This window comes from Conger conger, chromosome 1 (assembly GCF_963514075.1).
Source record: "Conger conger chromosome 1, fConCon1.1, whole genome shotgun sequence".
Lineage (NCBI taxonomy): Eukaryota > Metazoa > Chordata > Actinopteri > Anguilliformes > Congridae > Conger > Conger conger.
Window position 1 is genome coordinate 88611505 of NC_083760.1, and position 14210 is coordinate 88625714.

General features: G+C 48.3%; 1 protein-coding gene across 1 annotated transcript in view; it reads right to left on the reverse strand.

Moving 5' to 3' along the window:
• Positions 1–1618: 1618 nt before the first annotated feature.
• vgll2b (vestigial-like family member 2b) overlaps positions 1619–14210 on the reverse strand; it is a 16042-nt gene continuing 3450 nt past the window's right edge. The window contains exons 4-6 of the mRNA XM_061262176.1: positions 9882–10227; positions 3375–3788; positions 1619–2904 (exon numbers count right to left, since the gene is read on the reverse strand). Coding sequence (XP_061118160.1) covers positions 2870–2904; positions 3375–3788; positions 9882–10227 — 795 coding nt within the window. The 3' untranslated portion in view covers positions 1619–2869. The remainder of the gene's footprint in view (positions 2905–3374; positions 3789–9881; positions 10228–14210) is intronic.

Genomic DNA, 14210 nt, shown 5'->3' on the forward strand with positions numbered 1-14210 from the left:
CTGCCTAACTGCTGCTACCCCTCCATTACATTACATTAATGGTATTTTGGCAGACGCTCTTATCCAGAGCGACATGCTTTGTTGATTAGACTAAGCAGGAGACAATCCTCCCCTGGAGCAATACAGGGTTACGGGATCTTATTGTGGCTACACCGGGGATCGAACCGCCAACCTTGCGGGTCCCAGTCATGAACCTCAACCACTACACTACCGGCCGCCCATTGGATGTGTTGGCTTGCTCAGTGTGAATCATTTTTTGTTTGCTATAGTTTAAACTGTTCTGTTTTCCACCAGTTGACCCTTGACTTCTCAGCCAAAGAAAGAATTTGACTATTTCAGCTTGTGCTTAAGATGGCTGTAAGCGGAGTTTTGGTGTCACCAATATGGCAGAATTATGCTCCGAACAAACAGGTTCATTTAAAGACCCTGTGCTGTCACTCATTTGTTCTCGCATTTGAAGCGTTAATTTTAGCCACAAGGTACAGGTGTACATTCTTTAAAAAAAACAACAAAATAAACAAAAAACAGGAACAAGAAAACAGAGCCATGGAGAGCTGTGTGTACGCTGGCCTTAATTCCAGCCTCAGATCTTGATTATATAATCAGTTCAGTTATTCTTCTGAATTAGGGCTGTAGGTTTACACATAATGCATACGAACTGAAATGTATGAATGTATTCATATTATAAATGCTGTGTCATCTAATGAACAACTGCTGCTTATAGTCTGTGTTTTAATGTATTTAAATTCATACGGCTGAATGAGTAATCAAGTACTCATTCAGCATTAATTGGTCAGAATTAATTAATTGGTCACTGACGATTGGTTAAAATGTACACGGCATGTTCATTACCCAATATAATTGGCCCTCAAATTGCAAACACCAAACCCTCCTGTAGTAGGAAATACAATAATTATATACAAATTGTACACTCAGTGAGCAATTTATTAGGTATACCTGTACACCAGCTTGTTAATGCAAATATTTAATCAGCCAATCACGTGGCAGCAACTAAATACATAAAAGCATGCAGATGTGGTGAAGAGGTTCAGCTGTTTTTCAGACCAAATGTCAGATTGGGGAAGAAATATGATCTAAGTCACTTTGACCGTGGAATGTTGGTGATGGAATGGTGCTAGACAGGATGGTTTGAGCCTCTCAGAAACTGCTGATCTCCTGTGATTTGCACACAGAACAGTCTCTAGAGTTTGCAAAGAATGGTGTGAAAGACGAAAAACATCCAGTGAGCAGCAGTTCTGTGGGTAAAAATGCCTTGAGAGAGGTCAGAGGAGAAGGGCCAGACTGATTGAAGCTGACAGGAAGGTGACAGTAACGCAAATAACCACACATTGGTAACAGTGGTATGCAGGAGAGCATCTCTGAACACACAATGCATGAAACCTCTAAGTGGACAGGCTACAGCAGCAGGTGACCAATAAGTTAAAAAAATAAGTCTAATAAATACCTAATAAAGTGCTCACTGTGTACAGTAATCTTGTCATTTGTTTTCTTTGGTTAGGTACGTATAATATGGGCTAACTATTTAAAAAATGTATATCATTGCAGAGGATTTAGTCCAAATGACATTATGCACTACAGAATTAGCTGCACACATGCATACACATACAGTTTATTTATTTCAACCCATCTAAGATCAAATGAAAAATTATACACAGGACATGCAGCGTTTATAAATAATAAAATAACGAAATCCATTCATTCCCTTGGCATTCTCCGGTGTCAATGTGCAGGATACGGAAATATAACTTTCATTCTTCTCCACTTCACTGTAATTAACAGCGAAATGCAGAAAACAGCAAAAAAAAAAAAAAACCTCAGAGCGTGCGAGTTCACTGAAAGAGGCATTGAGGTAAACCTTCAGGTATTCACACGCAGTTACTTATCTATGTCTGCCTCAGCCACGCTGAATGGCCGGGATCAACAGAGTCAGGAGGAAATAAAAACACGGATTGCTTACTCTTTATAATCACAACAATATGTCAGTCAGTCTGTTGCCGTCTGTACGGTTTCTCAGAAAAGAAACACACATTTTTAATCACCACGAACTTCAAAGACAAAATGAGTAAATCTCAAAATCAGAAAACATCAAACTTGAGCCGACGCGCTGCTGAAGATAATTAATGGACATAAATTAATTCATTTCAGTCTCTCAGTTAGTCCCATGACAGAGCAGAATGAGCAAACGGTTGGATAAATGTCCCTTCACCACATGTATAGACCACTTTTATTCCATTTCTGCGGAACAGAATTCACACACAGCTGTGTCCTAACTGGGATCCTCCCCCACGTTCTCACGCACGTCTCTGGGAACTTGGCTAGCAGTGATTCAGTCTTTTTAAATATATACATAAATATACAAGTATAAGCACTTAAAAAAAAAAAAAAAAGAAACACAACAGTAACACGGGAAAAAACGTTTCTCCATCTCCGTCTCGTTGTGTTTAAATTTCCCGTAATGCCTTCTTCCACCGGACATCACTAGGTTTAAAAAAAAAAAAAAAAAAAAAAATCTTGACATGCAAGTGCCTTCTGTCAACATTAGTTTGAGCAGAATTCCCAACATTCCCAACATTCCCAACATTCCCGCAGGATGTCCGCATGTCTCTTCCCGTCTGCCTTCACTGCCAGCGCAGCGGTTTGTGAAAGTCTGGGAAAGAAATACAGATTTGGTGTGGATATCTCTCGCTCTCTTTCTCTCCCTCTCTTTTCCTCCTGCTTTCCCGGGTCTCCATGGCACCCAGGTGATTCCGTGGGTGACCAGAGCACAAAGGGGGCGGCGTTGCCAGAGCGACCAGCAGACCGGGACTTAATTGGCTCCGGTAATGACAGGTTGTTTGGGCGAAGGCGCTTAGAACCAGTACAGCTCCTTCCCTTTCTGTAGGCCTGCAACAAAGCAAGGAGAACACAATGAGAGACACAGCCTCTCACACACGCACACACACACAAGCACACGCACACGCACACGCACAGACACACATACATGCAAACACACATACACCCACAGGCAGGCACGCGCGCACGCACACGCGCATGCATGCACGTACACATACACACTCACACATACATGTACACACGCACACACAGCCACACAGGCATGCATACTCACATGTACACACACACGCACACACGCAAACCGATGCACTCACACACACACACACACACGCGCACACACCCACAAATGCACACACACATGCACAGACATGCACACAAACGTATACGCACACATATGCACATGCACACCCACACACACGCACACACACCCACAAATGCACACACGCACGAGCATGTATGCTGTGACCCCCCCCCCCCCCACCCAAACCCCCCAGTTCTCCGGGCCGCCTGTCCGTCCGTACCCGCGTCCATGTTCAGAGCCAGCGCCTGGGTGACATCACCGGCTGGGAGGAGCCCCGGCCAGGCGGAGGCGGGGTCCAGCTTGTTGACATCATAGTGGTGGGCGGGGATAGCGGACAGGTGGGCGGGCCTGACGGTGGGCATGAGAAGGGCTCCGTAGTGGGGGTCCAGGCCGGCGGGGCCGTAGAGTTCGTGTAGGGGCCTGGGGGGCCCGTAGGCCTGGCCCTGGGCGTAGGCCCAGGACTCAGAGTGGTGCGGGTGAGGCTGGGCCAGGGCCGGGTGCAGGGGGGAGGGGTAGGCGTCCACGGAGAAGGGCGGGGCGCCCTCGCAGGGGCCCCGGTGTGCGGAGGACGGCGGGTAGTTGCTGTCCCAGAAGGAGGGGGGGAAGCTCCGTCTGCCGCCGGGGGTGGGGGCATCTGTGCGGGGGCAGGAGAAGAGACACGGTCTGTACAGCGTTAGTGTGGACCGCCAAAGCGCTAATCGTGGACAGCAGACGTGTCAAACTCCAGTCCTGGAGGGCTGCAGTGTCTGCAGGCGTTTGTGGTTTCCTTTCAGTCAGCAGCCAAATAAGGCTTTGAAAGCAAGGTGTGTGGACTGTTTAGCCAACGAAAGACAAATTCATCACTCGTGCTGAAACACCCCAGCCCTCCAGGACTGGAGTTAAACCTGCAGACACTGCGGCCCTCCAGAACTGGAGTTAAACCTGCAGACACAGCGCCCCCTCCAGGACTGGAGTTAAACCTGCAGACACAGCACCCCCTCCAGCACTGGAGTTAAACCAGCAGACACTGCGGCCCTCCAGGACTGGAGTTAAACCAGCAGACACAGCGCCCCCTCCAGCACTGGAGTTAAACCAGCAGACACTGCGGCCCTCCAGGACTGGAGTTAAACCAGCAGACACTGCGGCCCTCCAGGACTGGAGTTAAACCAGCAGACACAGCGCCCCCTCCAGCACTGGAGTTAAACCAGCAGACACTGCGGCCCTCCAGGACTGGAGTTAAACCAGCAGACACTGCGGCCCTCCAGGACTGGAGTTAAACCAGCAGACACTGCGGCCCTCCAGGACTGGAGTTTCACACCCCTGGTGTACAGCTGCAGCCCTGCTCCTCTCCTGGTTCATCCCCACACTTCCACGCATCCTAGAGCTACAGACACATCCCCCCCACCCCTCTCAACTGCATACTCTACATCCCTTTGTGTGGACTTTCTCCTGCTCATTTAATACCTCGACTGTTACCGACTCAACCTGTTGGATTTGATTGATAGGTTTCTTTTTACATTTCCCTTCAACCCAATCTAGCTTGCCATCATTTGAAGATTTTTCTCCCCACTTGGATTTTTACCTCGTGCTATATCTGGGGGCTCTTTCTCATTTTTCTTCCCTTCTGTTACTCTGTAAAGCGTCTGTGTGACAGTCCTCTGTGAAAAGCACTATACGAATAAAACTGAATTGAATTGAATTGAATGAATGAATCATTAAACTGGCTTACAGTGCCTGATTAGATACACCCATAACTGATCTTAAAGGATAACGGCGTTTTTTTCTCTCAGAACTATTTCCACCGTGCTGATCAGTAATGAGAACAATTCGGCCACATCTTTCTTTGTTCAGCTTTGATCACCCAGGGAAACGCTCCACTCTGCTTCGCAATGCAGTCTAATGGGACCAGGCAAACAAGCCTCGAAAATGCCCGTAAAATAACTTCCCTCTAAATAATAACCACATAGCCGGGAGAAGACATTCATTTGAGTAATTTTCCATCAGTCTGTTCATTACCAGGCATTCGGCGTTTCAGTAGACAGCCTGTTTTTATTTACGGAAACATACGTTGTTCTCAGCGAGAACTGCAGCAAACAGAAAACAGAGAAAAGTGTTCAGGAAGTTACTGTAGTGAACGACTTGGCCAGCACACCCTCTGTGCGCACAAACGCAGCTAGCCACACTCCAAATGAGGAAGCATTTTTACAGTGTAAAAAAAAGAAAAAAAGGAAAAAAATGAACATTATTATACAACGTTAGGAGCAATAACAACTTTGGCATTGTATTAACGTTTCATTGTGCCTTTTAACAGACACACAGTTCTAATTGCTCAAGATGACTGACTTATTCATTTTAACATAATTAATAATAATTCTTCAAACAGTATGGCTTATCATTGTAGTACTAAACAGCATTTGAAATATAGTATAGAGATATATAGTAACATTCAGGAAAGGGTATTTTTGCACATGATTCTGAAAGTATTTAAATCAAACTTCATCATTCCTGGTTTTCAATAAGGGCATTTTGAACTTCAACACTATCAGATACATTTTGTGTTGGTCATTGACAGTTCCTTTGTGTAGCTTTCACCATGGTTAGGGTCAATGACATTTAAATTCAGCAAGAAAAAAAAAAAAAGTTTAAATCAGTGAACTGGAATTTCAAGTCGTCTCTCAAATTGACTGAATTTCAGCAGAACCGACCCCTAATTCGGCCAACGGCTCTCTGAGGTACGAGAGCGACAGACAAGAGGAGAGGTCAAAGGTCAGAGTGGACGCAGGGACAGGAGGGCTGCACTGTGGGTCCAGCGCAGGACTTCCTGGCTGCTTGGGGAGGATACTCACCGCCAGGGCACCCATATCTACCGACAGCCACGTCACGGAATCACGTGTGAAATGACTGCATTCATAATGTACCCTGTAGTCACGGACACCGCGTGAGACGTGTGAAATGACTGCATTCATAATGTACCCTGTAGTCACGGACACCGCGTGAGACGTGTGAAATGACTGCATTCATAATGTACCCTGTAGTCACGGACACCGCGTGAGGTGTGTGAAATGACTGCATTCATAATGTACCCTGTAGTCACGGACACCGAGTGAGACAGTTCACACGTTCACAAAGCTAGGACAGAGGACGCCGAAGAAACACGATCCTATACTACACTCGCACATGTTCACATACACCCTCTCTCACTCGCACACACACACACGCATACTCACACACACGCACACACACACACCAGCATATTGACATACACCCTCTCTCACTCACACACACACACACACGCACACACACCAGCATGTTCACATACACCCTCTCTCACTCACACACACACACACACGCACACACACCAGCATGTTCACATACACCCTCTCTCACTCACACACACACACACACACCGGCATGTTGACATACACCCTCTCTCTCTCTCACACACACACACGCACACACACACACATGCATACTCACACACACGCACACACACACACACACACACGCATATTCACACACGCACACACACACACACACACACCAGCATGTTGACATACACCCTCTCTCTCTCACTCACACACACACACACGCATACTCACACACGTGCACACACACACCAACATGTTGACATACATCCTCTCTCTCTTTCACACATGCACACACACACACACACACACACACAGTCACATGCTGACACACACCTTCACACACACACACACACACACACACGCTTAATCTCAGTCCGTCTCTCAGCCTTTAATCCCAGAGTTTAATCCCGGTTCATCACAATGGCCCACTGACCACCGCCGCGCGTTGCCGCGGGTGAATGTCACTCACGCGCGCACCATGGAAACGAGAGCAAGACCCCAGGCAACGCAGCCAGGGTCCTGCAGGCCCATATAAGGCTGCGTCCTTTAACCGCGAAAACCCATGCTGCCGCCGCGTCCTAAATCACTTGTTGTGGTGACACATCTCCGTCTCGTGTCAACGCCGTGCTGCCATGGCACCCCCTCACCCCGTACGCCACCCCCCGTCCCGTCCCCCACCTGTTGTTTTCTTTGGACCCTGTGCCCCCGCTAGAATGTCAGCGGCCTGTTTTATATTTTGGCTGTTCCTTTTATATTTAGAGTTTGTCCCGAAAGCTACACCGCCGCGCTCGGCCGTAATCAGATAAATCAGCCCGACCATCACTGTGAGCCCTCCACCGCTACAGAACACCACCGCTACGACCAGCCGGGAGGAGGGGAGGGAGAGAGAGAGAGAGAGAGAGGGAGAGAGAGGGAGAGAGAGGGAGAGGGAGAGAGAGAGGGGGAGAGGAGAGAGGGAGAGAGGGGTGGGAGGGAGAGAGAGAGGGGTGGGAGAGAGAGAGGTGGGAGAGCGAGAGAGAGAGGGAGAGAGGGAGAGAGAGAGAGAGAGGGGTGGGAGGGAGAGAGAGGGAGGGAGAGAGAGAGGAAAGAGAGAGAGAGAGGTGGGAGAGCGAGAGAGAGAGGGAGAGAGGGAGAGAGAGAGAGAGAGGGGTGGGAGAGCGAGAGAGGGAGAGAGAGAGAGGGGTGGGAGGGTGAGAGAGAGGGAGAGAGCGAGAAAGAAGGGGAGAGAGGGAGAGAGAGAGGGAGGGAGAGAGAGAGAAAGAGAGAGAGAGGGGTGGGAGAGCGAGAGAGAGAGAGGGAGAGAGGGAGGGGAGAGAGGGAGAGAAAGAGAGGGAGAGAGCGAGAAAGAAGGGGAGAGAGGGAGGGGGAGAGAGGGAGAGAGGGAGAGAGAGAGGAAGAGAGAGAGGGAGGGAGAGAGAGAAAGAGAGAGAGGGAGGGGAGAGGGAGAGAGAGGAGGGAGGGAGAGAGAGAGGGGTGGGAGGGAGAGAGAGAGGGAGGAGAGAGAGAGAGAGGGAGAAGGGGAGAGAGAGAGTGTGAGAGAAGGATGGGAGGGAGAGAAAGGGAGAGAGTGAGGGAAAAGGGGAGAGATGGAGAGGAAGAGAGAGAGGGAGAGAGAGGGAGAAGGGGAGAGAGGGAGAGGAGAGAGAGAGGGAGAGAGAGGGAGAAGGGGAGAGAGGGAGAGAGAGGGGAGGTCCTCTTTTTGAATGTGATACGCTGGCGGGGTTCTACACTTACAGCCGTGTACAAACATAGTATCTGTTGTGGGGCAGGAAGTGTGTATCTGTCTCGACGAAGCAGAGGGTACGCACTCTGCGGGTGACAGAATGACTGAGAGGACGTGAATGGTAGACATTAGAAGACACACTTCCAAGCTGATAGAGGAAAAACTTTTTTCTATCGCTTCCTTTTTCATGTAAAACAAATAAAATCAATTCCACCGGTGAGAGCTTGTGAACGAGAGCCCTGTGGCAACATGGCTGAAGTGTCATGTTTTCTTTCGAAATATCTTTCGCAAATATCCCTTATATTTTGCCTCGTGCTTTTTTTTTTAACGCCGGCCAGTTTGTGTAGTTTCTTTTAAACATATGCCACATATGTGCCGGAGTGGCTGATGAGAGGCGTGTCGGTCCGCAGAACTGATCGAGGCACTGCACCCCAAGACCGAGGATTCCCCGGAACGCGCATTGCAGACATGCACGAAAAAAACACGCAAGTGTTTCAGACGATCATTTAAATGTTCCACAGAAGATTCCGAAGTAAAGAAATTAAACCGGCATTCAGACATTCAGCTTCGAAACCCTAATCACCGGTTGCACATCGCGGTAACAAACTACTGTTACCATAACAACAAGCTTATTTGAGCAAAGCGGTCGTTTCACCTGTTGGGCAGTCCTCACCCATGGATGTTCTAAATCTGTCAGTTCTCTTCTGAAAATCAGCATAAATCCATCTCATTCGCTGACTGAATTCCGTCTGTTCTCATTGGCTGACCTGTCTTTAACCTGTCTCCCGAAGTCAAGCCTGCTAGAGAGACAGAGCAGATCAGACACAAACCCAGAAAACTGCCCGTCTGTCCCATAAAATCCTCTGTCCCATACCTGCGTGCAGAACTTCATTCCCCTCTGCTCCTCTGGCTAACTTTAACCTGTGACACCCATCTATACCCGCCATACCTTCCCCTGTCAGCAAACGCCACCTTCCCATATCGTAATACGTTTATTTCCCTGCGGCACACCTGTTTACCTGTCACACTATCCTCTGCCTGCCGATGCCGGCTTCCTTTAGCTGTTACACTTCTGTTATGTCTAAAAGGTCCTGGCGCAGGTTTTTGTTTTAGCCCAGCACGAACACACCTGATTCTACTTTTCAATCAAGTCTTGATTGAAAACCCTGATGAGCTAGTTAGTAGAATTAGGACTAAAACGAAAACTTGCACCCACACCAATCCTTTTGGGATAAGATTGGACACTCCCGATCTATGGCAATGGTTGGACTGAAAATCTACAGGACGGTAGATCTCCAGGAACAGGGGTTGGGCAGCCCTGCTCTAGCTGTTGAATGAGGTGTGTTTTGTTAGGGTTGGAGTGAAGACCTACAGGACGGTAGATCTCCAGGAACAGGGTTGGGCAGCCCTGCTCTAGCTGTTGAATGAGGTGTGCTTTGTTAGGGTTGGAGTGAAAACCTACAGGATGGTAGATCTCCAGGAACAGGGTTGGGCAGCCCTGCTCTAGCTGTTGAATGAGGCGTGCTTTTGTAGAATTAGAGTGAAAACCTACAGGACGGTAGAACAGGGTTTGAAAAGACAGCTCTATGGAGACAAGCCAGATAAATATTTTTGGAGATAATAATTATCGCGTGTCCCCCACCTGCGGAGTGCTCACCTGCGGAGTGCTCACCTGGGGCCAGGTTGGCGCCGGGCTTCTTCCCCTCGCCCTCGATGTAGGAGCTGAGTGCGCGGGAGAAGTGCTCGTCCACCACGCTGCTGATGTCGCCGTGGTAATAGGTGAACAGGACGCAGCGGGAGTTCAGGTACTCCGCCTCGGGAGCCTCCTGTTTCTCCCTGGGTCCGTCCTCCGCCCCCCTGCGGGGGTACAGGGACCCCCCCGTGCCCGCCCCCGGCCCCGAAACACCTTCCGCGCCTTTCTGCATCCTGGCCATTTCCCGGGAATCCTTGCTGCAGTTCGAGGAACTCCTTAGACCAACAGGTGCCTGCACGGAAGTGGTCCAAAGTCACCGTTGGAGCCGGTTCTGTCACAGAATTATACGCGGCATATAACTTGGTCGCGCGCAGTCGCTGTCTTAGTTCCTTCACTTCCACTCGTTTTGACAGTCATTGTTAACTGAACAGACCGCGCGCCTTTAACAGACACCCGCTGGAATTCAGTCAAGTCCAAAGCAGTGACGGAACGCACGCTTTGCACCTGCTTAACGTCTTCTTGTAACGAATGAATTTTTGAAAAAAAAATGTTTTTTAACAAAGCCGTAAGCAAACGCTATTCATTGAAATGAATAGCGACGATGTCATCGATTAAGTTTATCCATAACAGCTCTACGCCAGGGAACAAACTTCTTTAAAACCTAATACGTCTTGCGTCATAAAAGCGATACTTGACAGTTAGTCGAAGTATAGAAGTAGAATTTATAGGCGACGGTAATAAAAGCGGCCACTTACCTGTAAACTGTTAAAACCGAAGGCGGAGACGGCAGTGTCGTACGGTGCGTAATGTCCATAGGGTGGGTATATAACATCCAGGCAACTCATGGTAATCTATGGGTATATCCCTGCAGGATCGAGAGACGGGACGGCTGCTCTGACATTCGGGAATTGAATCTCCTAGAGCGGGACGGCATTCCGCTGAGCGCTGCAGCGGTCAGTGCGCACACATGCGTTTCCACATCCCCACGCCACAAGTGCCCGCACTCCGTCCGCAGACTGCGGTGCCTAGCCTGGAGACTGAGCGGGAGGCTGTTCTTTACTGCTAGACCCCACCCACTCGTTTTCCGTGACCACCCCTTCAGAAAAAAAAAAAAAAGAAGTAAATTGAAAATATAAGTCAAATAATTTGGCTACAAGAAGCCACAAATCACATACCCTGTTTCCAAGTGAATTGCCCAATTTTAAAATATATATTTATTGTATCATTTAGCTTCAGCTGTGTCTTTGGAATTTAACTTTACCCAAGTTATGCGTGCCATGTTTGTCGTAAAGATTAGCACACCCAAAGATTAATTTCATTATTTGCCATTTTGGAGTAACACCATCACTGTCCCTACATTCATGTCTTCTGTCTCCTCCTGTCCTCAAAGTTAATCAGCTCCAAAGGGTCAGCTTTAACTCTCCCGTGTGTGTGTGTGTGTGTGTGTGTGTGTCTGTCTGTGTGCTTTAAAGACAAGAGGCGTGAAGTGGAGTCGGGGTGAAGCATTTGACACACAAGAAGGGAGAATTCCTGCGTCAAAGATTCTGACACGTAGGTGTGAACTATGGCGCTATTCATGCCCACTTTAACTGTAAACCAAAAAAAGAAAATAAAAACCCAGATCAATAGCAAACCGTCAGGCCTCGTTCAGAAATCCACGAAAGAGGTCACAGACACAGAAACCGGGTGGCTTTCTTTGAGCGATATGATTATTTACCCAAAATAAATCCTCCCTTCTTGTTAATTACTGAGGCACCCTACCCTCTGATGAAAATGGGATTTGAATTGCGTGTGTGGCTGTCGCAGTGTCTGAGTAAAACTCTCTGATTGGCTCAGAGCAGACATGATATAAATGTGTCCACTCTTTGTCAAAGCAGTTCTAGAACCCTGGGGAGAATTGTGGGGAACATTTGCAGAATTCCTTCCCGAGGTGCTAGGAGGATGGGAAGTGTCTCTGATGTCTCTCAGTGTTGAATGGTTCCCGGTGATGTCATTTTGTTTCCCCTGTCCTGTCCTTTAAAGCTGAGGACAAAGTGTCCTGCGACAGGATGGGACATTACATTTCATTGCGTTACATTAACGGCATGTGGCTGACGCTCTTATCCAGAGCGACGTACCGTTGATTAGACTAAGCGGGAGACAATCCTCCCCTGGAGCACTGCAGGGTTAAGGGCCTTGCTCAAGGGCCCAACGGCTGTGCGGATCTTATTGTGGCTACACCGGAGATCGGTCATGTACCTTGACGACCGCGCTACAGGCCGCCCAGAGCCAGAAAAGGGGCACTGTGGATCACACGCGCTCTGCTGCATATGGCTGCTATATTGGATGGGAAGCTACAGTTTACATTTACATTTTTAGTCATTTGGCAGACGCTTTTAATCCAAAGCGACTTACAAGTGCATAGGTTCTTCCACAAGTTAAAGCATCACATCCATGACTAGTATAATACACATGAAGTGCTGTTCTAAACATATTGTCACACAGGCTACATCACAACGATGAAATATCTCCCAGAATAGCTTGAGCGGTCAGTTCATGAACAGGTTAAACACTGCATGCATGGTACAGTAGCAACAGACCACCAGGAACACAACCGTATATATGTGCGGCATTTGCATTTTGTCTTCATAATGTAACATGCAATGCAATTTGTTTCTGTTGGGATCAAGTCCATTTCCGATTGAACAATTCAATCCCTGTGTAACATCGTAGGTATTTTGCATTTTGTTATATCTTGTAACAGGGCTGCCCAACCCTGTTCCTGGAAATCTACCATCCTGTTGGTTTTCACTTCAACCCTGACAAAGCACACCTCCTTCAACAGCTAGAGCAGGGCTGCCCAACCCTGTTACTGGAGAACTACCATCCTGTAGGTTTTCATTTCAACCCTAGTTTGGCACACCTAACTCTACTAATTAGCAGCTCAACGTGTTCTCTCGCCGCTGAATGAGGTGTGCTTTGTTGCGGTTGGAGTGAAAACCTCTGGGAAGGCAGATCTCCAGGAACAAGGTTGGGCAAGCCCTGCTCTGTGAGATTGTAGGAGCCATGTTCAGAGATTACGGGTGTATATGAACGCACACCGTGTTGTTTTCGATTACAGGTGTGTGGTGTGTGTGTGTGTGTGTGTTGTGTTTGTTCAGTTCTCTCTGGGCCTTGTGCCCATATAAAGGGCTGGTGTGTGTGATGGTGGCTGAGGAGGGTGATGCAATCTGGGGAGGATGGAGTTACCATGTGACTGACGGACAGCTGGGGGGGGGGGGGGGGGGGGGGGGGGCAACACATGCTCTGACAGCATGTAGTATTAATGAACATGACCTGCCCTCTCTCTCTCTCTCTCTCTCTCTCTGTCTGTCTGTCTCTGAGCAGAAGATCTGGAACAGCTGTCTTCAGATATTTGTCTTGGTGAGACAGCAGAACATTGTTTTTGAGGGTACGTGTGGCTCATATACTACATGTACTGTACTGTATGTGTATGCACTCAAAGAATACACCTCTGTGTGTATGTGTGTGTGCGTGTGTGGGTGTGTCGGTGCATAAGTGTGTGTGTGTGTGTTCGTACATGGGTGTGTGCGTCTGTGTGTATAAGCACGTCTGTGTATGCATGTGTGTGTGTCTGTGTGTGCAGACGTGGCTCTGTATGTGTGTGTTGAGGGAAGGCTGAAAATAAACACAGATTACATCATTGCTTGTACATCAAGCCCCTCCCTCGCCCCCCCCCCACCACACACACACACACACACACACACACACTCAGAGACTCTGCCGTTCTGACATCCACAGGGAGCAGAGTGAGACCCGGGAGGTCGGTGGTTCAAGCCCTGGTGTAGCCATGATAAAATCTGCACAGATGTTGGGCCCTTGAGCAAGGCCCTTAACCCCACATTGCTTCAGGGTGGATTGTCTCCTGCTTAATCTGATCAACTATAAGTCGCTTGGGTAAAAGCATCAGCTATATAATACATTATTATTATTATTATTATTATTATTATTATTATTATTATTATGTAACTGACATTTTGGCCTAAATTAGAATTATATGTCAAATAGCTCTTGATGAGATCTATCTCGGGGATGTTTAGTGAACTCAGGCTGGCATTATGTTCAGGGTGATCTGACTGTGGATTAATTATTTTTTTCCCAAATGTCAGTTTAACCCCCATCCACCCCTGTCTCACCCCTATGTGAGAGGCAGGCAGCTATAGTCCCCCCCCCGGGGCTGCCCCGAGCCCCCCCCCCGGCCCCCCCACCCAGCTCTCACCCTGCGACTTGTTTGCAGTTGCAAAGGGTCAGAGG